The following is a 27,933-nucleotide window of genomic DNA, read 5'->3' as shown; positions in this document are numbered from 1 at the left end:
TGTAGGTTTTGAGTTAACTGCGCAGGAGCGTGCCGGACATGGACGTTTTCCTGTAGTTGTGCAATGTTTGCGCGTCGGGGGTTGTTGCTTCAAGCTTTACCTGCTCAGGGAGTCCACTGCGCTTCACGGACCTTAACTAGCGCCAGGAGTGTCACTGCGGAGATTTGTTTGACAATATACACTCTCACTGTGTTTTCCCACTGGCCGCAGACAGGCGTGGTAATATTTCCCGGCATTGAGCGCTAATTGAAAGCACTGCACTCGGGATTATTATGTCAGCTGCGGTGTTTTGCGGAGGGACTGGGGTGAACAACATGTATCTTTAAGTATAGAAAGAAGCAGCCAAACACGATGGATAACCGACGGAAAAGGAAGCTGACCTTCTTCACTATTGGGCTCATATTTCTCTTAAGTGGTGTGGAATATGGTGAGATCTCTTTATTTCATCATTGTCCCTTCACCTAAATGTTTGTATTTCCGTATTAACATCATAGACGTATTTAACTACACGTCACGCTATTGCACATAATCATAATTGAGCGTTCATATGTTTTGGTTTAATGCCATGTAGAGTGATTTTTACTCATTGTCACTCCCATGATTTTTGGTGGAACACAGTGTACTCGAACTTTGCAGTTTGACAAGTTGATTATTGTTTGCATTTGCTCTTCTAAGAAAATTATTTGCACAGCTATTATATGAGCCTATCAGAGGAGGAATACCTTGGCCAGGAGGACTGTAGTCAGGATTATAGTTATCAATAATTAACTTGATCTTTTTCTTCCATTTTTGGGTTACTTAAGTTAATCTGCTTACATTGCTAACTTTACTGGTTTTGTCATTTATTGACTAAAAAGTTGAATAAATATCAGATTTTGCCTCAAAGGAAAAGAAAGGAAAAATGTGTGTAATTGTTGAATAAATAGAATAGCACTCGGGTTGTTAAAACTCCAAAATTCCCCAAAACAATACCCAAAGATATCACCTTGATGTCATCGCCTTAGTTGAACACTTAACTCAGTGTGGGGTTAATACGTTCTTTAGTCCCCGGACACCCCTCTCCAAAAAGATTCAGAAAGTTAGAATTCATTACTGGATTGTTAAAAAACATGGTATTATAACAAGCATGTGTCTTTTTTAAGGGTCACTCACTGCGGATCCTAAAATATGTGACAAAGAAGCAAGACTGAATTGTGTAATGTAGTTTTATCACTTCCACATACAGATGTCTCTGTTATGAAACATCAAGAATATCTGAGTGATCACTTCCTCTGGATTTTCTGAGATTGTGTGTCTTCTGACCGAATAATTGTATTTAGATCTCTTGGCATCACTGGCATGGAAAAGATTAGAAGTACCTAGGATTAAAACATACAGACATCTTATCTCTTGTTTCACCTTCAACACGTGTCCCATAAATGCCACTTTAGGGCTCAGGAGAGTCACAAGGTTGCAATAAACATTGATGAGATGCCACATGGATGCAGCTCAACAGAGCTACAGTATGGTCCATTGACTCCACATAGGGCTCATGACACAGATGACTCAGCAGCATAACTCAGTTAGGCAGTGACAGACAATATTAACATCATAATTGCAGACATTAAAATGTTTTCTAAAAGGACACTGAAGTTTAACTTAAGAAGAAGGTGTACTTCAGTATGCATATAAAAGTAATTTCTGCTTCCTTCTGTCTCCTCAGCTGTAATATTGCCCACAATATGGAGGTATTTGCAGAATTTGGATGCAGCACCTTACTTTCTGGGTTTGTCCCTGTCGGCATTCAGCTTGAGCGGCCTCCTGTCAGGGCCGCTGTTTGGCCACTGGTCTGACAGAACACGGACCACCAAGAAGATCATCCTGTTCGCCAACTGTTTTGAGATTATTGGTGAGTCCACTCGTAATTTTCGTTGTTTTTTCCCACCACAACTGCCTTGAAACAGTTTAACCGTAAAGTGTAACTTGGCCTTACTCCATCCACTTCATAATTTTTCCGTTAAAATTTTTAGATTTGACGACATAGAGACGCCCTAGCTGATCGACTCCGCCCATAGATCTTGTCAGACTTTGACCCAGCCTTAATCCCTTTTACCAAAAAAGTGCATTGATGTGACATTCGGGGAAGGGAGATGCATCCGTCTGGCTGACGTATACGCAAACAAAAAAAATTCACCCCCTCAGTGTTGTCATGGAGATATGTTCTAAACATACAGACTAGAATGGATTTTTGTACCAGGCCTTAAATAGGTTTAATCATGCTTTTTAACATGGAGGTTAATGAGCAGTTGCTCTATTATGAAACCTGCCCCTATTAGCCTCTCAGCAAACTGCAATTTTTGGCACTTCCATATTGGAACAACAAGGAAGTCGCTGTGGTTGGGGATTGACTCTACCTCATCATTTGACTTGCAAGGCTAGGGCTGATATAAAACAGTAGGTGGCGTGTTTTTGACCCATGAAATGCTTTTTTTTATAAGAACTGTCAATATTAGTACAAACACTGATGTGTTTCATCACACTACAGGCATATTATTTAGTTTACAGCTCAAAAAACACATTTAAGTGTGCAGTACCTCTTTAATATTATTATATTCTCAACTTGCAGTGTCAAAAACCCTAACTCCTTTCGTTGTTCTATTTGAGTGTTATGTATGCACATGGTTCACTTTATTCTTCCACTCCTTTTTCGCTCTCCAGGTAATTTCATGTACTTTATGGGCTTCTCCAAGTGGCTGCTACTGTCAAGCAGACTAGTGGCCGGTGAGTCTACACAAAGTGTCACTGTGAATTATAATTTATTTGTCAACCCAACAGCAGCCACAAATTTCAGCTCATTGATTATGCTTTGGAACTTTTCCCTGTTGTGATACATTATGTTACTTTATCTCTGTTTTTGAGTGTTTTAGAAATATATAATACATGTTTCAAAATCATGTGTGAGTGCTGACATTTTGTCATGCAAATTTGGATTTTCCTCAGGCATTGGCACGGGGGCTGGATCGTCTATCTTTGGCTTCCTGACCAGAAGCACTGCCCCGGAGGACCGAGCCACAGCGTTTGCTACTGTCATGGCATGTCGACAAGCCGGCCTTCTCATTGGTCAGTGCTTTTTTTTTTTTTAAGATTAGAGATTACTGGCCATCTAGCTTTCAGACACATTATTCAAACAAACAGCCTGTATGATTGTAGTTGCTTTTGAGTGTCATTATCATCTTACCAAAATTCTATAGACTAATTTGCCAACGTTTGGGCATGACAAAACACACATTGTGTTTCACACAGGTCCGGCCTTTAACATCTTCCTGAGGCTGTGTGATTTCCACCTGGGTCCTTTTAATGTCAATAAATATACCGCACCAGGGGTAAGGGTCCACTATAAGTTGTTTCAACTTTGTGACACATTTTTTCCATCCTCAAAGAAAAGTTGTGACGCTCTTCTTCCACCTGCTGCAGTTGTTCATGTGTCTGTTGTGGACTCTCCTTCAACTGGCGGTGATCTTCATGTACTGGGACTTACCGCCTCTAGAGAAGGGGAAGGCCAGGGAGAGTTTGACAAGCCACAGAAGGTTGGAGCAGGAGGAGGAGGAGGAGAACGAGCAAGGGCTTATTGAGGCGGACGATGACGAGGAAAAGCCTCTAATGGCGTCCCAGGAGCTGGGGGGGTCGTACGGCTCAGTGGTGACATCCAACCCGCCCAGATTAGATGCCTCTGCTGCGTCAAATGCCACGCTGAATCATATCTCTCCACTTCCCTCTCCCATGCCACCAGAGTCCCATGAATCTTCCAGCCCTTTTAAGAATTTCAGCATATCCAGAGGTGAGTGGTTGACAGTGCGTGTTTCAGTATCATTGTGGGGTCCATAAAAGTTCTCTAAAAAAGATGTACAAGACATTTTTTAAGTTTAATGACTTTGAATAATGTCTTTGACTCTCTCCTTGCCTCTGTAGAGTTCCTGAGAGAAGAGGTGGTCGTGCTGCTGGCTGCTCAGTTCATCACTCTCTTCAATCAGACAGCGCTGGAGGTGCGTACACACACACACACACACACACACACACACACACACACACACACACACACACACACACACACACACACACACACACACACACACACACACACACACACACACACACACACACACACACACACACACACACACACACACTCGCACTAATATTATATGTTTGAATAAAGACCCAAATTCTTCAATGCTGGGATATGCATTTTGGCATATCTCTCTAGCCTCTGCTGGCAACAGGTAATATTTCAAGCTATTCTTTTTTGCGTTAAGGCGGGTATCCGGGTCAATTCTTCCTCTACCGTGCAGCATTCAATGTTTACGGTCCGATTAGCAGTTCGAGTTTCGAGAGACGAAACAGATATGTATAGACAGATATCTGCTTATGAATGCAGATAAATACAAACAAATAGCTAATGATAAGCTACATTGGATGATAGCTGATAGATTCCGTGATTGAGTGACAGCCAATACATAGGGCTGTTTACTTGCATGCAACTGAGGCCTGCTCAAACATGATTGGTAAATACTACTCAGACTACAAACACAAACCAGACTGGTTAAGCTACCCAAATCCCATTGCCATCCATCTGTTTATAGAGCTAAGCAAACCCCTGAAAGTGAATGTTTTCAGGAAAAAATGACTTGTTAATACACGCATTTATACACTGTGCCAACATATCCGCACATTCCCTCCTCAGACCATGGTGACCCCGATGACCCAAAAGTACTTCAACTACGGCGAGCTGGAGAACAGCGCGATGTACTGTCTCTGCGGTGTGGAGGTGATCGCCGGCTTTCTGTTTGTGCGTTGGCTGAGCCAGCGTGTCGCCGAGCGAGTGGTCCTGGCCGTCGGTCTGGCCATCTGCAACATCTCTGGTGTCTGGTGCCTCATATTCCTGGCTAACCCACTAGGTCAGACTGCCCCAAAGCTACCTCTCACCTTTGTTATTGTACACACACATCTTCATCTAAAGTAACTTTTGCAACAAAAAGTCTGATCTCCCATAATGTCAGAGTTGGTTTTATCGGCGCATTATTTGCTGATGTAGCCTGTTTTAATAAAGGTTTACATATTTACATGAATAAGTTTGACACTATAGTACATCCTCAAATTTGGTTAACACATTCCTAAAGCGGATCTAAAGTCTATGACAATCATCGTTGTCATCCAAAATGTACGTACCCCATTAGAACTTGGCTGTATCATGCCTATTCACACAGTGTTTTGATGTTTTCTGTAGGTGGTTTCGAATGGCAGCTGACTGAATTCATCATTGGGGTGTTTCTGCAGGTTTTGGGTTTGCCATTTGTAGCCGTGGCTCAGGTTTCCCTCTTCTCCAAAGTTACTGCTGAGAAAACACAAGGTGAGAAACTGCGCCCTCTAGTGGAAAAGAGAAAGCCCCGCATGTTGGAAAAATACCCCAACGTTGTTTGACATGTCTAGTTCTGAAGTCTTTTGCGTCTCGCTTGCATTGCAGGTTTCAGCCAGGGAGTGCGTCGCTCAGTGGGAGGTCTAGCAACCATCCTGGGCCCTCTGTGGGCTGGTGGCCTTACAGAGAACATGTATATTATGATGGGGGTGATGATGGCACTGCTGGCACTGCTAACGGTATGCAAAAGTAGACTATGAGACAGAGAATGTGTCCAATTCATCATGTCTGTGGTGGAGTAAAGGAGGTTATGGCTGTAAGTTTTTTTGGGGGACTCAGTTTATGCATCCATGTGTGGGCTAAAACAGACTACTTCTCTGCCAGTTTTGGCAATTGTGGCATAGTTGTGCTGCACAAATTCAACCAAATCCCTATACATGTGTAGTTTGCCATGTACTTATAGAAATGAGTAGCAATTATTCTTTGCTTTTCCCTCATTGTCCATCTACATATGACATAGCCCTTGCAATGGTTAAAATCAGGCTCCATCATCTGTGTAAATGTGGGCCTCATATCTGTTTTAAACAAAAACAATGTTTTAATGCAAATCTAATTACAACCAATAAGAAACAAACAAACCACAGGAAAGGGCTTACAGTCGGTAGAGAAGATGTGAGTTGACATCTTATAGCCATCAGCTCCTCTTGCGTTCTGGAACAAACAAGCATAACAAAATGCCTGTAATGAAGCATGGGCAGTTAACCAAATGTTTCCACTATCCTTGTGAAAGAAGTGTGTGCCTTTTGTGAGAAGGACTCTGTGTGTACTTCAAAACAGGTGAAAGAAAGCCCACCTCAAACTTACCCTTTCTTTTAAATTAGGTCCACCAGGAAGCTTCCCCCTCAGCCCTGTCTCTTCAGTCTTTCATTATTTTCATCCTAAAGCACGTGCTGCTAGATCTCTGACAGCTCCCAGGCAGGGTTTCAGGGTTCAGAGTTTCTTCAAGTCATCCAGTTTTCTCACTTTGCAACTGAGTTGCTTTTTGCGAACATCAGTTATTTCCTCAGGTTGCATAAGGCTTTTAGATATTTATTCACAGGTCTTTTTTTTTTCCATTTCGTGATAGATCTATTTTTTTTTTTAAAGATTTCTAACAGGAGTTTACTACTGACAAAGATCTCAGAAAATGCAAGAATTGCAAGAAATCCAACATCTGTTTTGCCTTTTCTACCAAACAATTTCTCCCTCTTCTTTTTTTCTCTCTTTCTCATCGTAAAACCAATCTAATAATATTGTCTCATACAGATAATGCTGGCTTTCTCATATGACCGGCTGGTTGCACCTGCTGCGGAGGAGGAAGTGGACGACTCCCACAGCTGTAGCTAATCCTGCAGATGGTCAATGCAATAAAAGTGGATATTGAAGGTACATTTTTATTTTTTTCAAATATAATTAATTTACTAAAGGCAGACATTGCATGACATTTATTTACCCAATGTGATTTACAATAAGACCTGTATTGTGTTAATGCAAGACCATTTTTGTTCTTGCACGCATACATATCACCCAGTAACAATCAGAATGGTTCCTGGAAATTTGGATCATGTTGTTCGTAATGATAAGTTCATATAGTCCGTGATATTGGTTTGCATGGTGAAAATATCTTTTATCATGTAGCTGAAGTCTTGTTTTGCCACCTTTCTGCCTCTCATCCTGTATGTCTTTCCCTTCTGCCTGTGCACAGTGGGAGATTCCCTGTCCTGCACCTCACAGTCCTATCACAGTTTCACTTTCTGGAGCCAGCATGTAGGGTGATAAAACACACCAGCAGCACACACCTCACCACCTCCCGAGGGCTTTCCCAAAACGTGGACTTGTCAGCTTTGTGCGCAGAGGCTGATCAAAGACCTGCTATGGTGTTTAATGTACATTTCCCATGGAAATATGGAATCCTGCTGACACTGCGTGTGCAAGTTTTGGATGAAAATCGTTACAGTCCTTTTGTGTTCTGCACGGAGTACCAGCTACACTTAGTGCATCACACAATTTGCCATTAATGAACATACCAAAGGAAAATGGATTGGCTGTATGTATTTGTATTTTAATATATTTTACCAATATTTTACTTTGCTGATACATCGGAATGGTTTTGAACTTGACAATTTATCATTTCAGTCAACTTCTTTATCAACATTCATTCCATCTACGTCTCATATAATGACAGTTTCTCCTTAAAGACAGTGAAATATTTGAAAAGAAAAACAAACTATTATTTTCCTTAAAGGTTTTATTTATTCATTTTAAATGTTGAATTATTTGTTAATTAATACTTTTTGAGTGGCCTCTACCACTTCAGCTATGTGTTGGGTCACTGTCGGAACTGTCTAATGAATTAATTACACTAACAAAATAATTTAATTAAAGTGTTTTTTAACTGTTTGTCATCCTGTGGAATGAATATGCTTCACAATAATACAATTCTCAGGGAAACGCTTAAGACAATGGATATCTGTCAAACCCTAAATTAAGATGGTTATTAAAATGACAAATCCTCCTAGTGTAATGGCTGGTGAAAGATAAAATTTGTTTCCTGCATGCAAAAAGTATACATTTGTAATTGTTCGTTGCTGATGTAGTACATGTTTTCAACACTAGTGGGTGCTCTTAGTCTTTCTCCCGAAGTACACTGGTGAGCTTAATGCTTGTACAGTAGTTAATTCTCAATCGGTCAGTGCACTTACACATACACTTTTAGGTAAAACTGCTTTATTTGGAACTTTGTAGCACAAAAATATTTTTGTTTGTTTCAGTACAGAAAATCCACACTGAACACTTATTGGAGTATTTTTTCCCAAAGGCTTTACATTATGTATTTAACCTCTTTATAATTTTTCTAGGTTTTCTATTCACAAACGCTAAAAATACCTTATGAACTATGAGAATTTTTTATTTATTATTTATTATGCATTTATTTATTAGACAAAATGTGGGCACATAAACATGTACATTAACTATTTTGTATGTATCTGCCTTTTATAAAGAAGAGATAAACTGCCACCATACTATGTTGGCTTGTGTTTCTTTATTCTCTCAGGAAACAGCGAGTGCATAGTAAAATACATTTAAAAATGTTATTTTAATTCACAAGAAAATATTTGTGGAGTTTAATATATTTATATTTGATCTATTTCTTTAAGGGATATATTACGACGCTTACAGTGTCCTGAGATAACTTCTGTTATGATTTGGCACTATAAATAGAATTGAATTGAATTGAATTGAATTGAATTTATTGAATACCTTTTACATAGGTTACATGGGATCAACTCAAAGGCCTACACATTTGAAACAAAGAAAAAAATATACACATATTTAGAGCATATTAACGTATTTTATTTGTTATGTTTTGGCCATCTTTTGTTGAAGTATTGTCAAAAAACACCGACTTTCCATAACATTAAAAAGTGCTTTGTGTGAAGGATAAATATGTTCTCATGGGACTATGAATTAATAATTGTTTTTCATAATTACATAAACATTATCTTGTAAAATGATTGCATTATCGACATTTAAATTAGTCTCATAATTAATATGAAAGGAATATATGCAAACATTCTAGAACTATATTTAGGATGTAGGTTAAACCATTTTACCCTTTTTAAATTTGTGATTTAAAAAAATGTAACAAGCCTGCCTTTTTCAGAGTGATTTTCGTTATTATTTTGGCAGTAAATATTTTTCATGTAATGTATTTTACTTTTATTTTCACTCTATTATTTATCATGCTTAGTATTTTATTGTTTCATATGTAAGGGACCATGAACAAAATCCTAAACAGCAGTATTGCTTACATTTCAGGGTTAGTCCAGTGCTTATCTACACATGCAGTCACAATTCATCTTTTTAATAAAATACTAATTATCTATAACGTGTAAAATATTCTATTCAAATAATACATTTAAAATTAAGAACCAAAGTCAGGTTTCTACAAAGTCATAAAAATTACTTTTTTTCCTGAGTGTGCTTTTCTCCCACATAACCCTACCATTTTATTTACAGGCAAGTAGAATATTTTACATGTAGATATATTAGATATATATTTTTAGTAATTGAATATGGATATTGTTAAAATAAAAATCTATAAATGTATAATATGTAATGTAATTAAAATCAAAATACATAAAAATGTTATGGTCAGTTTAAAAAGGCCAATGATTTATCTATACAGATATTTAGTCTATAAATAATGTAAAGGATGAAATAAAACATGAACATGCAGTGTGAATAAATATTGTAAAATAAAATATTTTTGCCTCATTAGATAGTACATAATTAGATTACAAGTTATGTTTATGGCATGCAAAATTATACATTTTTGGAAGTATTTTTGTAGTGACATTTCAAAATACCATGCTCCATTAGAAAGATATATTCATTTTATTAAACATTTCATTAATGAGAAATTATGTATATAGAACATATATAGAAAAAAGTATAGTAGTTACTTAGAAGGACATTATAATAACATTAATAGACCACAGGCCTTCTTAGTTTGCAGACAATTTTACCAGCACATTTCTTAACCAACCTGCTGTTCTTCACTTAAAGCGTAAGTGGACCAGGTCCCACTGGGGGTCGCTGTGACCTCGTCAACAGAACCAGAAACTAGGATATTTTGGGTCTTTCTCACCTGTGACGTCACGTCGTCTGCCTGCTGATGTGGCGGCGAGGAGGTGTGGCCTCAGACATGAACTATAGTTGAACCTGTTTTGATGTTGGGCGGGGCAGGCTCACAAAATGTTATGACACAGGGCCATCAAGAGGGATATTTTTTTTTACCCCCCCCCCCCCCATACACACACACACACACACACACACAGCCTACAGCAGCAGTCTGACCGAACAGTGACCCTGCGTATCAGGGTCAGGAGTATAGAACACGTCGTGTGTCAAATCAGCAGTGGTTGTCGGGGTAGGTTTGGTAAGCTTGCTCCTCCTCCTTCCTCGCCAATTTCAGGGATATATTACGAGGCAGATACAGCCAAATTCCACGATGATAATGGACATGAACTTTCGATGAACTGTGTGGGACATTTAGGGCAGGTTGAGTTCAGTGGGACTTAAACCTTTTTTTTTTTGTTTTGCTTTCAATCTCAGTCCCCCAAGCTTGATCACTGATTGATCCTCCCAAACTGTGTCTGAGTAGTTTAGGGATGAATTTAGATGATGCACTACAACAGTGGGGCTTGTGGGACATTGCAGCTCAGCCTACATACATATTTTACTCGTGGGAGTGTGGACAAAGCCACGCTGACTGCAGCATCAGAGACTACTTTTCGCACATATCTCCCTTTTTCTTGCCCTTGCACTTTACAACACCCTCTCTCTGTTCACGCGAAAACTTAGCAGTTCAAGAATAACACCATCAACTTGGTCATTATTTCATGGCACTAGTTGAGATGAGTAATAAATGGACAGAAATGCTCTCGAGCCTGGACTTCAAAGCTTTTGAGCTTCCAAGCGCATGAAATATTAAGTTTGTCCACTGGTGTCACAGATTCTTAACGTTTTTGCAAAAAAACATCTCAAGTCGCAGTCAAATCAAAATGATGGCACCGCCAGAAACCTGTGAAAGTCTCTGCGAGTGTCCCCGCATGGGTAGCACTTGGATCTCGTGTTAATAATACATGTGTCACTCCGAGGAGGTGCGACAATGGGAAAGCAAGACGGTTATGGGGAAGGACAGAGAAGCAGAGTGCTTGTGGTGTAACGGGGTGAATAAAGGGATGCGCTGCGACAGAAAGTCTGCTGTGACAAAGGGGTTAAAAAAAAACACAAGTCTCATGTGGAAGTCAGACTTCAACCTAGTTTTTGTAGTTTGGAAAGGTCATCTCGTCAGTCTAGTTTGGTTTGCTCTAAGAAATGGAAGTCCAACAGGAAATTTAACTACATTTCTGTCACCAAAGGCTGTATCACATGCAGAGGATCCTTTCTCCATTGGTCCCATCAGGGAAGTGTAGTTGTGTAATGCTTCTTCTGTCTGAATGAATAATTAAGTGTGCATAGCCTTTAGCCCGGGGACCCTGGGCTGTGTTCTGCAAGCAAGCCAGCTGCTATGCACCGAGAGTCCCGTTTTACCAAATGTGTCACGCTTCAGTTATCTTCGGCGCTGGAAGTTTTTCTTCTAACAACATTCTTCTCCCTCTCTTTGATCTTTAAACATCATACACTTACTCTGGATTTGTAATTTAGATGGTCTTTCTGACCCTTAACACCGCACTAGTTCTGTTTCAAGTGTTGACCTGCATGGTCGACGAGAGTAGAGCGGAACATGAGGGATTAAGGATACTTGTGTCACATTTGACACCTTTTCAGACTCTTTATTATGGCCAGTTTTCAAGCTCTATGAAAATAATACTAATCTCTGCTAATCACTGTAGCATTATTCTCCCTTCTTTAATTTTGTTCTGCATCAGTGAATCCTCAGTTCCTCACATTTGGTTAGATATGTTTTGAAGATAGGTGTGCTCTGAAGGCATGTCATTAAGCCTATTTGGTGAGGTAAACATTGTTAAATGGAGCTAAAAAGTTGCCTAATAGAAGAAAGGAGCTTATTATATCTACCAGTCTTTTGTTGTCAATGAAGATCAGAAAGCTACTTTACAGTAGGTCATGAAAATATCATCTAGTCAAGTTTAACGCAACTTAATTAACGGTATATCGGTGTATCCAATCTCCAATTTTTTGTTTTCACGTTATTCTCTTGTTTCGACCACCACCATCCCACACCCTCACCCACCCAAGCAGCCACAATGTATTTCCACCCACGCCCGTCCCCTTTGCACCGAGAACAGAGATTACCAGCCCATCTGTATCACCAGAGCCAGGCCACGCTAAGCCGATGGGAGCCCCGCTCAGCAAGGCACCGCCGCAATTGTTAACCCTGATTAACTTGATGTGGCATTCAGTAGAGGGAACAGTGTGAAAATCAAGCCAGTGCCGTGACCCAGTGCCCTGCCGCTGAACCGAGGGGGAATTGGGCAAACTTGGGGAGGGCGGATGAGAGCGGGAGAGTCAGGAAAAAAGAGAGTGGAATGAAAACGTAATAAAAAAAAAGAGATGGAGCAATGGCAGAGAGATTAAGGCAGCTTTTAGTTTCTACCAAACATTGCACAAGAGGAACAGATATGTGCACATAAATGATTTTATCTTCATAAGTGCAGTGAGAACTGGGTGTCAGTCACAATATAGACTCCAGCAGTAAAACATAAATTGGTATGACTTTCAGTGCTGCTGGGTGCAACAAAGGACATACACAGTTTTCTTTTACTATATCAAGGTTATTATTGCACAGAGAAGACAGTGTAAAATAGTATGAACTGGAACATAGTTTAAAGATAGGGACATAAAGAAATGCATACACAGTTCATTTTACTCATGTCCCAAAGGCACAGCACACTTCTGCTTTTACTGTTTGTCTTTTACGAGGATAAAAAATGCAGATGCTCTTTACTCTGTCATATTTGTATGTGGAGCGTTAAATAATGAAATGCAATGGAATTCCTTGTCGGATAACATTTGAACTTTTTATAAGCCTGTGGACTAGATATAGCACTTCTTATTAAATCATCGCCGTGGTTAACGCTCTATTATATGCTTCTCAGTTGGATGGTCTTTGCATGATTCCTCACAGATGAGCCTTAAATTACTATTGGTTGCAAAATGTTGTTTTTCTCAGTCTGAAAGGTCAAGTTTGACTATATGTCAACAGTAATGCCAACTTTGATATTTTGGTTAAGACATTGCTGGACTAAGTTGGCAGGAAACCATTAGGCATATTGCCTGGCAGGATTTCATCTTTTGTTTGAATTGGAGCGTAGTGTAAAAAAATACTGAATATACAATATGTTTTTTAGTTCCTAAATCAAATATATGTGTGGTTTAAACAAATAATGAATACGTTAAAATGTTCAAAACGGATACAAATGTCATGAACACAGTGTGGTTAAGCACGCCGTGTCCAGAGTCATACGAAGTGAGACGACCTGGTGACATCTTCTCCTTCATTAACCCACGGCTCCTCTGTGCAGCTGTGTTTGTCCAAAGTGTGAACAAACGGGACCACAGACTGCAGCGTATCTTTGTCAATCTGTTTCTCTTTTGTAGAAGCGTAAGATTCGAACTGACACTTGATAGAGAGGGTCATATTATTTCTGTAACTTATTGGAGGTGACATGTCTAGCAGTCTCCCCAGCCTTGCCGACTCTAAATTAACCCGAGTACAATGGAAGTCTGTGACACAATCACAGTCCTGTGTGTGTGTGTGTGTGTGTGTGTGTGTGTGTGTGTGTGTGTGTGTGTGTGTGTGTGTGTGTGTGTGTGTGTGTGTGTGTGTGTGTGTGTGTGTGTGTGTGTGTGTGTGTGTGTGTGTGTGTGTGTGTGTGTGTGTGTGTGTGTGTGTGTGTGGACTGAAAGAATGCAGAAGCAGGCTTGTAAAATCATACATGGCCAGAGGTATTCAGACTACCCAGTGACTCTCTGCACTCTTGGATTGCGTACTACAGCAGATAAACGCACTAAACTGTGCTTTGACTTTGCCAAAAAGCTGCAAAATCCAACTTCAGTGACTGGCTGACCCCTTACCAGGGAGGAGCTCACAGGTCATCAGACAAAGAACTCAATCAAACTGACCATCCCAAGATTTCAAACTGAGATAATCCCCTATGTCTAATATGTGCAGACTCCTTAATGACAATTTTTACATTTCAGATGGAGATAAGAGATAGTTTTTAGTTTTTAATTGCCACTTTTAAACTTGGAACTTTTACTTTAATTGTGACTTAATTTGTATTTTTCATTGCACAACAGCAACATTTTAGTCTATTTGAAAAGTTGTCATCTATTTTATATTGCAGAAATATTAACAGTAGGACCTAAAATAATCCTGAATGCTCAATGAACTAATTTTTTTAAACTGCACCTATAAATCTAGATACTCTATCATTGCTAATAAGCCAAGCATTCATTGTCCGTCCAGTCTTATTCAAAAGTGAAAGGCTCAATTTTGAGAAATATAGTTGATAGGAGGTATTTTAATTTAACCCAAATGAGACTTTGAAATACTTGCAGAATTTTAATTTGAAGCTGTATTTGATTCAACAATGTTGCGTTTGCACTAATTTCAAAACACTTAAAAATGTATTTGACATGTTTTCATCTGTGTACGCTAGAATATTTATGTCGTCTATAAATAATATGTACCAAATATACCAAAAGGAACTAAAATAAAAATAAATCATTTAATTTACATGTAGCTATAGCTGTCTACATGGTGGGGATGTTGTGTATTACAAGGACACTCTATACCTTTTGTGCATTTGCAATGACACGCCCAAACAAATGCAGAGATAATGACATGTTGAACCCTGTAACGACCCTAGCACAGACCGCTCCCTCTCTCAGCTCCTGGCCATCTCTCCTTTGACCTAATAATTAAGCTGCTTTCGGCATTATAAGTTGAGAAGCAGCTTTACCAAACGGCAGTGACAAATCTCTCAACTGAACCACTGTTTTGAGGAGGCCGCCACTGTCTTACTTGCAATGCATGGATGCTTCCAGGCTCCCTTGTTAAACTCTAAAATCCTGAGAAAGTAATCCTTTGTGATTGATTACAAAACATATCATTAACAGTCAAGTGCAGAGCATCTGTCCCAAGATGACCTTTTTGAATAAGTGTCATCAATGTGATAAATGTGACGCTGTGTACCAGTGTTAGTCGTGCCACGTGTAGAAGACCCAGTGGTTAGCCAGTTTTAAGTGTAACAAAATGGTCACAAGTTTGAGCTTACCACATCCAGTGTGTGAAAAGCCATGTGAGCTTAATGGACAATACCAGTGATTTAACATGTTTTTACCCAATTAGTTCTTTCCAAATATCCATTTTATTAAAACTAACAAATTTGGCAATTATGCCTAGTGTTTAAGGTTTTTTATTTTGCCTTCCAGTCAGCCTTTAGTTTCCATTCAATTCTAAACGGCATAAAAATCAGTTGCAGACTCTATAAACTATAACTATAAAGGTACTGTACTCGAAATGCTGAAAAGAAATGCCTCCAAACTGTTCACTCACTGATCGTCTCCGACGTCAGCTACCAACGTCTTGGGATGGCCATCAGTGTCTAATACTGACGCTCAGGCACTCCCATGCACTAACATGCATACATCTCAAGACTGACTATTAAAACAAATAGAAAAAATTGTGATTGCAGCACACACAGAGGAAGAGGGACTTCATTCTTTACTCAGGTCGAAATTACTCCACTACATCTTTACACTTTTTAACTAAGGAGCTTGCTGGAATATAAATTGTATACAATTTAAGATGGTATTGGCAATGTGGGCATTGTGTTTAGATGAACAATGTTTGGCTTGTATCAGTAGCCGAAACCCCAAAGGAACAGAGCAGCGGATGACCTGTTTTGCATTCGGCAGATTTCGGTGCATCTCCCCTGCTCTGTTCCTCAGGGACTTCTGCTATGGAGACAGGTCAAACGCTGTTCATCTGAACAAAAATTCCCACACTACCATGACACAGACCTGGATTAAAATGGGTAAAGTATCCCTTTAAGTTAAGAAACAACTAAAACCAGGGCATGCCAAGGCAGTAGTTGACATAGATGTCAGTTGATCACCCTTGGATTGACTGGAATAGCACAGTTTCAAAGTTTTGAGCTCTTGTTTAGGGTGCGACTCCAACTTAAGTTGCAGGACCAGAGAGATCAGATTCTTTTTGACTAGGAGGTGTGATCTCACCCTGAGCTCGATATGTATATGTATACCAGTCTTGTGAGAACTTTATCGGTGCAGTTTTTGGATAAGGTGTTTTTCAGCCTGTTTTGGGTTAGACGGGTGGACATTAAGAGCAACAGACAGGAGAGAATATGTGGGCCAGCGAGGAAGCTGCAGGAATCTTGCAGGGTCCTGGGACATGCTAGCATTACAAAGCAGTGACCCAGGATTAAGCGCGCTAGACAGTAGCAGTTTGATTAGATTGGGCAGTGCTGTGTTGTTAAATCGCTCATTAAATCCAATTAGGAGGAGTCCGAGGGAGACAGAATGGACGATTCGTAGAACGCAGTAGAGCTTTAGTCTTGCTGCTCCTGAGGAAGATTGCGTGCCAAGCTGAGCAGGTGACAAAACTCCAACTCTGAACTCCTGACCTAGCGGTGGGACTCCCCCTCTTCTTCACCCTCTTTCCACTTTGTCCTCTCCCTGTTCTTTCTCAGCTGCCCACTCACCGCTTTCACCTGTGACCTCCATTGTATTTGTGTCGCTACAAAGAGGTGTGAGGCTGCTGGACATCCTGTGACAAAGCTGACATGTCAAAGAGCAATCAGACTGACCAGCTTTACATGCGAAATACGCCGTCAAGCCAATTAATGTCTGATCAAATTAAATAAAACTACTGCCTGAGTGTTGCTCCCATGTGGCGCAGAGACACTGCAGTCACACCAGAGCAGTGCCAAGACAAATGCCACACAATTACACAGTATAACACCACCCTCCTGTCCTCTCAATAACCTTTCTCTAAACTTTTATTAAAAAGTTTACCGTAGGAATGTACCCTAACCCTCCTGGATTTAATAATCCATCCACAGTTTACACCCACTCTCCATTTTTATTTTCTTCCCAACTTAATCTTTTTCTCCAGTTTTGATGGTTTATAATGTTCTTTTTTTGTCTCTGAAATAGAGTGCAATGGTTTGAAGTACAAACAAGGACAGATTACAAGAAACTGACGATTTAGTCATTCTTCTCACAAAGTTTTATTTGGTTGGGTGATCTGCGAGTTCATTCTTGTTTACTTCCCAGACTGTCACAGCACCGCTGCTCTAATGCACATTGTTGTTCCAACTCTTTCTTCACTGTTTGTCCATTATCTGTGATTCATGTGCCACATCTCTGTGTTGCCTGTCCTCTAATCCAAATCCTCTGCCCTTGTGTCAAAGGTATTTTACCCTATTTTCATGACCTCAGCTCGAAAACACACTTTTTTCTCAGTGGACCTGCTTCTATAACTGAATCAACAATTGTTAAAGTATTCAAAATATATCAATCGTCTCGGGAAAATAATAATTTTGCATATGTGTGACATGGTGTGACAGCTGGTAAAAACATATGACAATTGTTGTCATTATTGTCATAGGTTGTCCAATTGACAGTGGACTGGACAAATCATTGAGACAGTTTGTATTTTTACCAGGGCCATCCTCACAATTTGTTAAATACTAAGGCCACGTAAGTAGCAAATATTTTTTAAAGAGGCCTAAAATAATATGTTAAAGGATGCCAATAATCTAGACCTGTTTCTAATTTGCATACAGATTTTTTCATTTAAAAGTGGTTGTATGTCTGACAGGTTTTCTGCATGATGGTGTAAAAGCTGAATTTTGATCAAAAATTGGCTGTACCTCCTAACATTTTTCACCATATAAATGGTCAAATGTCAGAACACATGTCTAAAAAAGAATTGGATTCAGACTTTCTAAAACCCACTTTGTTGAACTTTCAATTAGAAAATGTAAACTGCTTTTTAGGTTTCAAAAGCACTTTAGCTATATAGAGTAGATAAATACATTTGTATTTCTATTTTCTATTTAATTATAGCTATTGGACTGAACATTATAGATTCTTTTTATTTCAGAAGAGTGTATAATAATCAGTTAACATACAAACATAACAGTACTCTGAGTATCGTCATATCACCCATCCATTCCCTCCAACCCCAGTAAATAAAAAAAGCAAATAAACCTTTTAACAATTCCGAAATTAAACTAAAGCTATGTTGAATTGAAAACTTTCAAGTTGTTGCCTGTGTGTTAGAAGTTATATTAAAGATATGCAAAATGTTTTCTTTTCTCTTAAAGTTTGCATTTGAGTACACTAGCAAATCAATGACCATCACACTGCAAATCCTATATACCCTCAAATTCTAAACAGTCAGCATACCAACAATATACAATACTATCAGCATAGAAAATATACTCGTTTTCTACTGAATGCCACATCAAGTTATACTTGTCCTTTCAATTTAATGCTGTACACACTATCCATAAAGGCTCACGGACAAAAATAACATGTTATTGATCACCTCTGCAAAGACTTTCCAAGCAAAATAATAACAGGAACCAAAGTTGTTGAAAAATGTAACCCCAGTTATGTTTTCTGCACTTTTAAATCTAATTTAAAATCTGCCATATCATTTAGAAATAGATTATATTTCCTATAGTGAAGAAATTAATCAAATTCCAGAAAACTTTCCCCACATCACATTCCCAAAACAGATGTGTGAATGTTCCGTCTTTAATGCTACATCAGGGACAGATGGAGGAGTTATCTTTGGAAATTGTATGCATCTTTCTAGTGAGATAGAATTTATGGATTAATTTAAAATTAGCTTCCTTGATCTGTAAAAGAGAAATCTATTCTATCATTATTTTTTCCCCAGATCTTTAATAGAGTTAGGAAAGATGAATGACATCCTTCAAAATAAATATCATACAATTCACACATTTTGCCTTTTATTGTTATCGACGTAAAGGATATACTTCAGATAATCCATACCTCAACTGATTTTGTTTGATAAGTGACTGGATAACATTCTGAATTTTTAGATATTAAAAAAAAGGATGGATGGATGGATTTGACTAATTGTTAATAACATAACTGAATAGTTCAGCTTTAAATTTAAATAATGTAATAAGTAAATAAATAAATGTTAACATTTCATAAGGAAAAAATGTGTTACTAGTACAAAACAAATTTTGTTTGTGTCATGACTGCCATATTTTTGTCATGGGGGGATTGAAGAATTTGCAGTGGATTAATGAGTTAGTTAAACAGGAAAAATAATTTGTGGGCCAACATTTCTCTCGCCTACGCCAACTGTATTATTGCATAATAGGCTACTTAATAATTGCAAGGTTTATATGTTATCCTGTTTTAAAATTAACTGCCATACGACATGTGTCAACCATCTTTACAACAAAATGTTTTCACAAGTGCAAAAGGCTGGGGGAGGAGCCCTGTGGAACACCTCTGACTCTATTGTGCTGTACTGTGTGGTGAAGTATTCTCTGGAAAGCCATTTTAATTAAAAGTTAATTTTTAATATCCCTGAGAAAATCCATTTCTGTCTGAGTCTATACACATGTAACATTTTCTTCTTGAGCACTTCAGTAAATATTTAATGCCAAAGTGAAAACCAGGCTGAAGCACAAACTGAGGCTGAGGAGGACCTCCTGTGAGGTGAGGTGAGGTGGATAATTAACTGTCAAGACGTTTCTGGATTCGCAGCCAAAGCATTTAAGTAAAATTTTGTGAGAAAAGATGATGGCAAGAAATCAATACAGGATTTTATGAAATATGTTATTGCTGCAAAATATTACTCACTAAACTTATCATTATGTCTTCGAAATCCAATACAACCTGTAGCTTGATCATAAGTCAATATAAATTAACATGCTCCTTTTATAACTGTCATGTTTATTGGCTTTTATAATGCAACCAGTATTTATTTTTTAAATATTTGCTTTACAACTTCATATCATATTAACTGTGTTTATTTTATTATCACAATATTAGTATCACATAATAAGTTTCAAATGTGCATCATGTGAACGTATGTAAATGCAGACCGGGTGGTTGAGTCCATATGGTTTTAATTTAACAAATATGCCTTCACTTGCTTTCCTGTTTAATGTACTGTGGTTTATTCTATACTATCTGCAATCTGATCTTGGTGTTCCTTTATAATGTCTTTTTACTTGTATATTTTTATTGGACTGTAAACCATTCACTCCTGGTTTTGCCTTGTGCTCTCATCTTCTCGTCCTTAATATGTCCAGACATTTACTGGTTCCTTCTGAGTCTGTATGCAGATTATATGGGGCTTTTATATCTTTAAAATCATTGTTTTAAATGGCTTTTATGTCCTGAGGAGTTGCTTTGGTTATTTGTCCCTGAGGTCAGACTGCGGGTAGAAATGGATCTCTTTCCTCTTATTGGACCCACACAAACACAAAAGAAAGATTTAAATTCCAACGCTCTGGTGTCTTTCGATGGAGTGATTGATTTACTGATGGTAAAATATGGCAAACCTTTTCTTCTTAAATTAAAGATTTAATTACCTTTGGCCGATGAGCCTGCTGCTTTTACGGGACTTTTTCTGACTGAGGCAGAGAACAAGTTGATTTGACCTTGTTGTGTTCAACTCTATATGTATTTTACTTTTTTTTATTCCATGTCCTATCTCTATCATATAGGCATATTTATGTATTGTACATTGAATTTTTGCAGGCAAGTTTGAGTGCATTTTAAAAATGTAAAATACAGTAGAATCCTCTCTCACATTATTTTTAATAATACATTAAATTAAAAACACAACATATTACAGCAATACATTATTTAAATGATCTATTATGATTAGCTAGTAACATTACTGAGAACCACATACAGTATATACCATTATCAGAATGGATAGAATTTGCTCATAACTTTAGAAGAATAAAATTCAAGTTTGAATAATATAAAAGTACTCAAATAAATAAGTAGATCACAACCGAATGTGAAATATTATGTAAAAATGTAATAAAACAGTGTGGCTGTGCTAGAAGTGTTCTATACTGCATTACATCATATTTTTTTTTAATTATTTTGTGTTTTATGAACAATTATATGAACAGTTTTTGGTCATATTTTCATATCTGGTTATCATTTTTAAGTTTTAATATTATTATAAAATAAATTGTTTCTAATACTGTATGGTATCTTATTGTTGTGTCGCTGTCTAACCAACACAGTTGTACATAAATGAATATCCCTATAGTGGTTAGTGGATGTATTAGATTTAAATACCCAGCAATTACCCACCATGTTTTAAATATACTATCATTTGTCCTCATCAAAAGCAATCTCCTCAGAGCGATTAAGATGGCGGTGCTGAGCTGTGTCTGAGACATTTTCTAGCACCTGACCAATTTAACTGTGAGGTTTTGAAAACTAGGTCCAGCAGCCAGAAAGTCAAGTGTTCCCAACCTTGAGCCCTATGACCATGAACAGGACAGTCTGTCTCCATTATGAACTCACTGGGTGGTAGAAAAATGTTTGCCAGGCTCTTCTCACATTTCTGTCTCTCGCATGGAGATAGTTAATTGTTCAGAAACATCACAATGACAAATGATGTTCTCAATGGTGCTTTTTCTGCACATGGTGTGCCTTGAAGTTAACATTTAACTTCAAGGCACTGATGTTGGCTAAGTGTTAGTTTAAGGACATAGAGCAAAGACCTCAAATGTCAGACAGCGAATTAACTTTTCACCCTGCGTTTTTTTTTATCAGCGGTTAGTTTGTTCTCTGTAAATGGCCGCCAGCTAACAGAACAAAGACAAACGTGGCTTGCGGAGGTCTGGGATCAATGGGCAAGGTGGAAGTGGTGACTTACAGTACATGTACAAGCAACGGGGACCGAGCTCGCTGTGCTTATTATGGTTGACTCGGTGCCCTATTTACATTGGGATATGCGTCTCTCTGTACTTGCTGCGGAAATCCTCTAGGCTTTCGGAGTCACAGTACAAGTCAGCAGAGCTCGTGTAACATTTTCTTGACCTCCTTGATATTCTGTCCTCTGTACACTGGGCTCTTGAGCCTTAGAAAAACAGACATAACAGTCATAACACTTGACAAATTCCTATTTTTATGCGTAAACATCACAAACGAACCAGGGAGTTGGCTTGATTGGGTTTTCTCAGCATATTCAGCCTATGACTTGCCTACTTTTCCTGAATATGTATGAGGATGGCTGAGGGGGACAGTTATACCAAATCTTTTTACCAATCCCTCAAGAAAAGTCAAGCGATCTTTCCTAACAGGCTCTAGATCCCAGAATAGATGACAACTTTGACACTGATGAGTCCTGTCTCAATAGTTCAGACGTGGAAGGCGACCTGCCTAGGCTTGAGCACAGGCGCTGAGCCAACAGAGGTACATGAGGAACGGAGCAGTGGGGGGGACCTATTTAAACACAATCCTATCTGTGTATCCACTGTGGGCTAAACAAAGGATTGGGCCTCATTAAGATAAGCGAGTCCACGAAAGCAGACCAGTTGTTATGTGAAAATGCTGTCAGGGAGGCCGCCGAGAGGCAATGGCCCATTTTCTTTTCTCTCTCTAAATAGCTGTGTGCCTTTCCAGTGCATCATATGTCTCTGCTAGTACTGAGCATGCTCATCAGCGTCTCCCCTCCATTCCCCTTCATCACGTCCACATTGCTGCCGGTCATGTGTATAGCCTATGTCAGGAGTGGAAAAACTGATAAACATTGACAAATAGGCCCGGCTGTTGTGCCACAGAGCAGAAGTAACACAGATAAACTGGGTAGAACAATCTCCAAAAAAATGAACAAACAAAAAAGCCTCCCATTTGTTCCTTGAAATTAAAAAAAAATACCATCATTTTAGTTTCCTGGGTCAGTTCATTTTGTGCAAAATGTTCAACAACCTAATTTGGCTAATTTGCAGACATCAATTTGCTTTTTATTTGACTATATTCAGTTTTTGTATTTATAAATTTAGTAATAATCTTCTCATTTGTCTCCAGTGGTCTCTACCATTACAAATTAAAAGCAAGAAACATTAACATTTTTTTTCTAGGAGAACTATGTTTTTAGGGAATTTGTAAAACCACCAAAATCATGATTATCAATTAATACAAAAACAAAACAGTTCCCATGCCTTACATAATATTTAATGGAATTAAAAGTCGATGAATGAAGGAAAAAAAAGTTTTACTTTTTTATTTTTATTTGATGATCATTTTTCAACAAAAATAATATTATATATTATAATATTGATATTAATATATAATATTATATAGAAATCAGGCTGCTTTAACCATACACATTGTACGATTGGCCCTGATGAATTTTAAAATGGGATATTTAGGCTGGCTAATTGAAACTGACTCAAGGTATTTAGAGGGAGATTACATTCTTTAAGACATGATAAAATAAAGCATGCTTTCAGTAGAATTATATTCAACTGACATTTAAAAAATACATTTTATGTTGAGGTGTATTCAGTTTTTTATGGTATGTTATACAAGCTGACAGCTACCCTTTGAAACAATTAACCTTTAAGGAGTTCAAAAGCAGTGGTAACAAATATTTCTATATATATACATTTTTTCCTTATGCAAAAGCCTGTTTAAATGTTCAGCATTATTTATAGGTGCTTCTTTTTTGCGTGTGTCTAATAACATTTCTAAAGCAACTTTAAAAATTCTGTCCACCTTAAATGACTGAGTTAAATTTAAACTGTAGATTGTATATTAAAAGAGGGGGGAAAAAATCGAAACTCAACTATTAAGTGGTAAATTTTGTCCTGAAATGGCAATTATTATTATAATTATTATTAATTACTTTCTGTTATAGCTCTGCCCCACTGCCTCATGCCTGTACAAAAAAAATATCCAGTATATCCATACAAAAACAAGGATATGTACATTGGAAACATTCATCCAGTCTCATGCATAACATGTATACCTACATACATAAATATATTTATTACTTCTACAATCAAACATAGATAACTAGAAGTAAAACGAAACCAAAACACATCAAAATGTTACATTTTATGTTTTCTTGTAATGTTACTGCATACTTTACTAGACCCATTTTGTTTTCATTTTAAACAAAAATGTTTTATCTAGGCTCACAAATACATCAGAAAATTCAGATGTGCTGTGAGTGAAAATAATGAATTACATGGAATGACTGGAGATTTTAGAAGATAGATCTGGGAATGATTCTTTTAGAAAAAATAAAAATATTCAAAACATATGTAATGGTTTATTCTTTCTTTGAGAAGTGTATGTATTCCGCACAGTGGAGAGATGCTGCGGCAGCTGAGGCTGGGAGCCTGAGATGTCCGTTGACATCATCGCTAATAGGATGCTTCAAACAAACAAGAAAAGCCCTCAACTCATGCAATCGTGTGTCTATGCTTTATTATTAGAGAATAAAAAGAAGCTTAGCTGTAAACTCAGACACCATGAACTCTGATTGACATAGGGTTCACATGAAGGTTATTGGTTCAAATGAGCTGAAAGATCTGCAGGGCTGACTGGGACTATATGTTGTGACGGATATGCTCCTCTAGGGGGCAATGTATTACCTTGTTTGTGGGTGATGCTGCTGTTAAGGGCAGAGCAATGAATGAATAGAGAAAGAGAGTGAGAGAGATACGACCCTGTGATGAACCACAAATCTGCTGGGAGCTCAGCGGGGCATTGCTGGTTAAATGCCAACCCTCCACCTGCGAGAGGAGAACAGTGACAATAATGCATCTGTATGCATGTGAGCAAGTGTGAATCTTAAATTGTTCATGTGTTTGTATTTGCATTCCACTGTAATTGAGTGTTTTTGGGCGTGGTAAATCATGCTTACATGTTGCCAGCAGCGCAGCAAACACTTGTACATCCCACGTTTCAGGTTTGTCCACTGTGTCATATCCCTGCTCTTTTCCTAAAGATGAAGCCAGGTGAACATTTTGCGCACAGATTAAATTGGGACAGAAAACCTTTTGCTGCCAGATCACTTCTCTAAACAATCCCATGGCCCTTCTTTTCTCTCTCCACTTTCTGTAGTTTTTTATTTTTTTACCCCTCTTTTTTTTGGCTCTCTCTCCATACTTTTCTCCATCTCTTTATTTAGTTTCCTAACAAAAGCCAGGACCGGGAGGCACATGATTAGGCCGCCACTAATTGGTATCAGATTCACAGGTTTGGATCAGCACCGTGCTGGCCGAAGCCAAAGTATTGCTCACATCTGCATAGAGAGTGGGTCGATGAGAACCCGAGTGTGTCGAGCCGGTTGGCCCGCCGTCAGTTTCTCCTCACAGAGTCGTAGACCTGCCATCACGCACAGTGCCCCGGGGTCCAGACGAGCACACATGTATGACTGCTTTTAAGTGCGAGCCAAACTCTGATCAGAGGACCTCCATATTGACACCTTTCATGGTTTGTTAGCACCTTGACAGTGAAGAAGCAGGACAGCTGAGACGGTTGCAGTGTAACGGAAACAACCGACCGGCGTGGAGGGAGAACTGAGGTTAAGAGAGACAGGGCAGACATGGTGGATTAGGGAGTGGGGTCTGCCTGCCATCTTTTCTGCCTTCATGGCCCCCAGACACTGAAACCCACATGCATGTACTCACATGCAAAATACAAACATATAACGCATACACACACTTTCACTATTCACTGTTAATACACTCTGTCAGCAAGCTGTGTGTTTTTGTGGGTTTTCGTTAAATGAAGGAGGAATTTTATGATTGGCTACGCCACTGAATTTGTTTTGGCAAGGCACCCCGATTTGTCTCAACTCTATCGCAGTGACACAAGTTGGCAGACCGGGGGGGGGGGGCAGCGGGTGGGGGGTTGTTTAGGTGGACTGCGATGCTGTGTGGAGAACAAAAAAAGAAAGCAAAAACGGAACAGGAAAAGTGCAGGGACACCTGCATGCTCACATAATATGTTCTTCTTCCCCCAAGGTCCTTCCCTGACCTAGAAAACAAGAACCTAGGAGTTTTGTCAGTGGCCAAAGGATGGTTCATGACCATTAAACAAGTGGAGTGATTGCATGCCCACCACAGTACACAGGCTTTGCAGGCAGCAAAAACTTGGGAGGCTGCCATTGAATTTGAGACAGCAGCCACAAGGAGTTTCCTGCCAATGGTCCGATAGTTCTCCAACGTCAAACACTTGGCAGCTTCAGCACCACCCCTCTTTTGGTTAACCCCTTATTTAACCTGACAAGTTTTGTACGCTACACGCTTGTTTACCACAAGGGCCTTGGGGGGCTGGACACACAACTGCCCTGTCATACCTGTGAGGCTCATAGTTCCCGCAAATCTTGGTATTTTTCTCAAAATTCTTACACAAACATAACACATATACAAAGGACATAGAGCTGATAAATATTATTCATCCTTACTAATGGGGATTACTGGTTCGATTGGTCAAATTGATGACTTAACAAAATGATGTCATGTGAGTTTATGACCACCCTTGATATTTCAGGGTCAAAAGATGTGATCTCAAGCTATTTTATTACATTTCTGTTGGATCAGAGATATGACATAAACCTGTGCAAGCCCCTGTATCGCTGAAGTGTAAGTCTGTTGTGTTGTTGCCATGATATAATGGTCTAAAGCTATCATTAATAATAGCATTAAACTATTATTTCAAGGTGAAAAGAGAAGCTAAGCTATATCAGAGGTCATGAAAAGTACTACCACTGTTGCAATTCATACTGGTGGTTAATAGCAGTCATAAATAACGTAGTGTTCATTCATGAGAGTAGACTGCATTACTAATTCATTCAGCATATCTTTTGAGTTGGTTACTTTCCAGTTACAAACCCACTATCTCGAACTCATCGGAGACTTCTCTCGTTACACCCCCTGTTGCTTCTCTCCTGGTGGCTTTTCACAAATCTGAAGACCTCTTCACTGTTGTCTCCCACTGATTACCTCAACTGCCTGTGTCAGCCCCCTGCTGCTAGTCTGCCAACCTCTTGACACATTTTTTATGCCGGTAACCACCTGCTGCTCTTCCACCGTCACTGTCACGCAGACAACCACCCTGGGGGAGCCCAAGTTGGAGAAAGTGGTGTTCCATGTTATGATAGAAGACTTGGGAATGAATTTCAGGTGAGCTGGGGACACTGGAGATGGACAATTTCATTAAGGGATGTAAAATCTAATGAGCAGAAAACCTTTTGTACATTCATGGTCGAGCACTCACACATTCAAAAACGTGTTGCTGAGCTATTAATTTATCTGGATCTGTCAGTATAGTGTTAAGTGTGTGTGTTAGTGTTATTTGTCCAATAACCTACAGTACACCTGTTCTGCATTCAGAAATACTCAATCTATTGCGCAAAAGTCAGACAGAAAAAAATGATCTACTGTAGATTGCATAGAGAAGGACTCTTACCGAACAAAAGCAACTTATTTCTTTACATATTCCATTTCCATCCTCATATTTGGCAAGCAAACAGACTAAAATAGCACCGGGCGAGTACAGATATGAGGCATATGGTTACTTCCAACAGCGACTCGCTCTGAACTGGTATTGGCCAGCTATTCGTGGACAGCATTTCATTCCAACCCTCCATCAGATAACAGAACAATACAAATCAGGAATTTTTATTGGAAGGGACAATTTCCCTGCTACACTTTCGTGTGACATTAAAAGGCAGGCAAGTAGGGAAAAAATGACTTTCAAAACGTATCGTTTCCATTTGTTTTGATTGACATCCATCTTGCCTGCACTTTAATTAAACCATAGCGAGGTCAGAAAGATTGTTATGCCACTTTAAAAAAAAAAAAAAGCATTTTGTGGAAATACAATCCTGGGACCATTTTACCAAGTTGGAGTCACCTTATTCTCGCTCTGTGCCCCGTGACAGCACTCTCACACTC

The 27,933-nt window shown here is 38.8% G+C and overlaps 1 protein-coding gene across 2 annotated transcripts; it reads left to right on the top strand.

Moving 5' to 3' along the window:
* Positions 1-132: 132 nt before the first annotated feature.
* Positions 133-8,272, top strand: mfsd8l1 (major facilitator superfamily domain containing 8-like 1). Of its 2 annotated transcripts, XM_083940285.1 has the most exons (12): positions 133-427; positions 1,703-1,888; positions 2,698-2,760; positions 2,980-3,099; positions 3,283-3,362; positions 3,454-3,817; positions 3,949-4,022; positions 4,721-4,934; positions 5,264-5,386; positions 5,501-5,631; positions 6,698-6,817; positions 7,137-8,272. In XM_083940285.1, exons 1-11 carry the CDS (start codon positions 352-354, stop codon positions 6,776-6,778), a joined length of 1,512 nt encoding a protein of 503 aa, XP_083796411.1. In that variant the 5' UTR covers positions 133-351; the 3' UTR covers positions 6,779-6,817; positions 7,137-8,272. The 2 variants fall into 2 exon arrangements, with proteins under 2 accessions (XP_083796411.1, XP_083796412.1); XM_083940286.1 differs by lacking the exons at positions 6,698-6,817; positions 7,137-8,272 and having other exon boundaries at positions 5,314-5,386.
* The last annotated feature ends 19,661 nt before the right edge of the window (positions 8,273-27,933 follow it).

Source organism: Echiichthys vipera (genome assembly GCF_963691815.1).
Source record: "Echiichthys vipera genome assembly, chromosome: 3".
Lineage (NCBI taxonomy): Eukaryota > Metazoa > Chordata > Actinopteri > Perciformes > Trachinidae > Echiichthys > Echiichthys vipera.
Note: the sequence above shows the minus strand (reverse complement) of the source record. Positions and strands in the feature narration are given on the sequence as shown.

Bases quoted from the DNA above. Each gene is read 5' to 3' on its own strand.
- mfsd8l1 (XM_083940285.1), top strand. From the start codon at position 352: ATGGATAACCGACGGAAAAGGAAGCTGACCTTCTTCACTATTGGGCTC. The intron at 1,889-2,697 runs GTGAGTCCACTC...TTCGCTCTCCAG, and splicing joins CAACTGTTTTGAGATTATTG to GTAATTTCATGTACTTTATG. The intron at 5,632-6,697 runs GTATGCAAAAGT...TGTCTCATACAG, and splicing joins CACTGCTGGCACTGCTAACG to ATAATGCTGGCTTTCTCATA.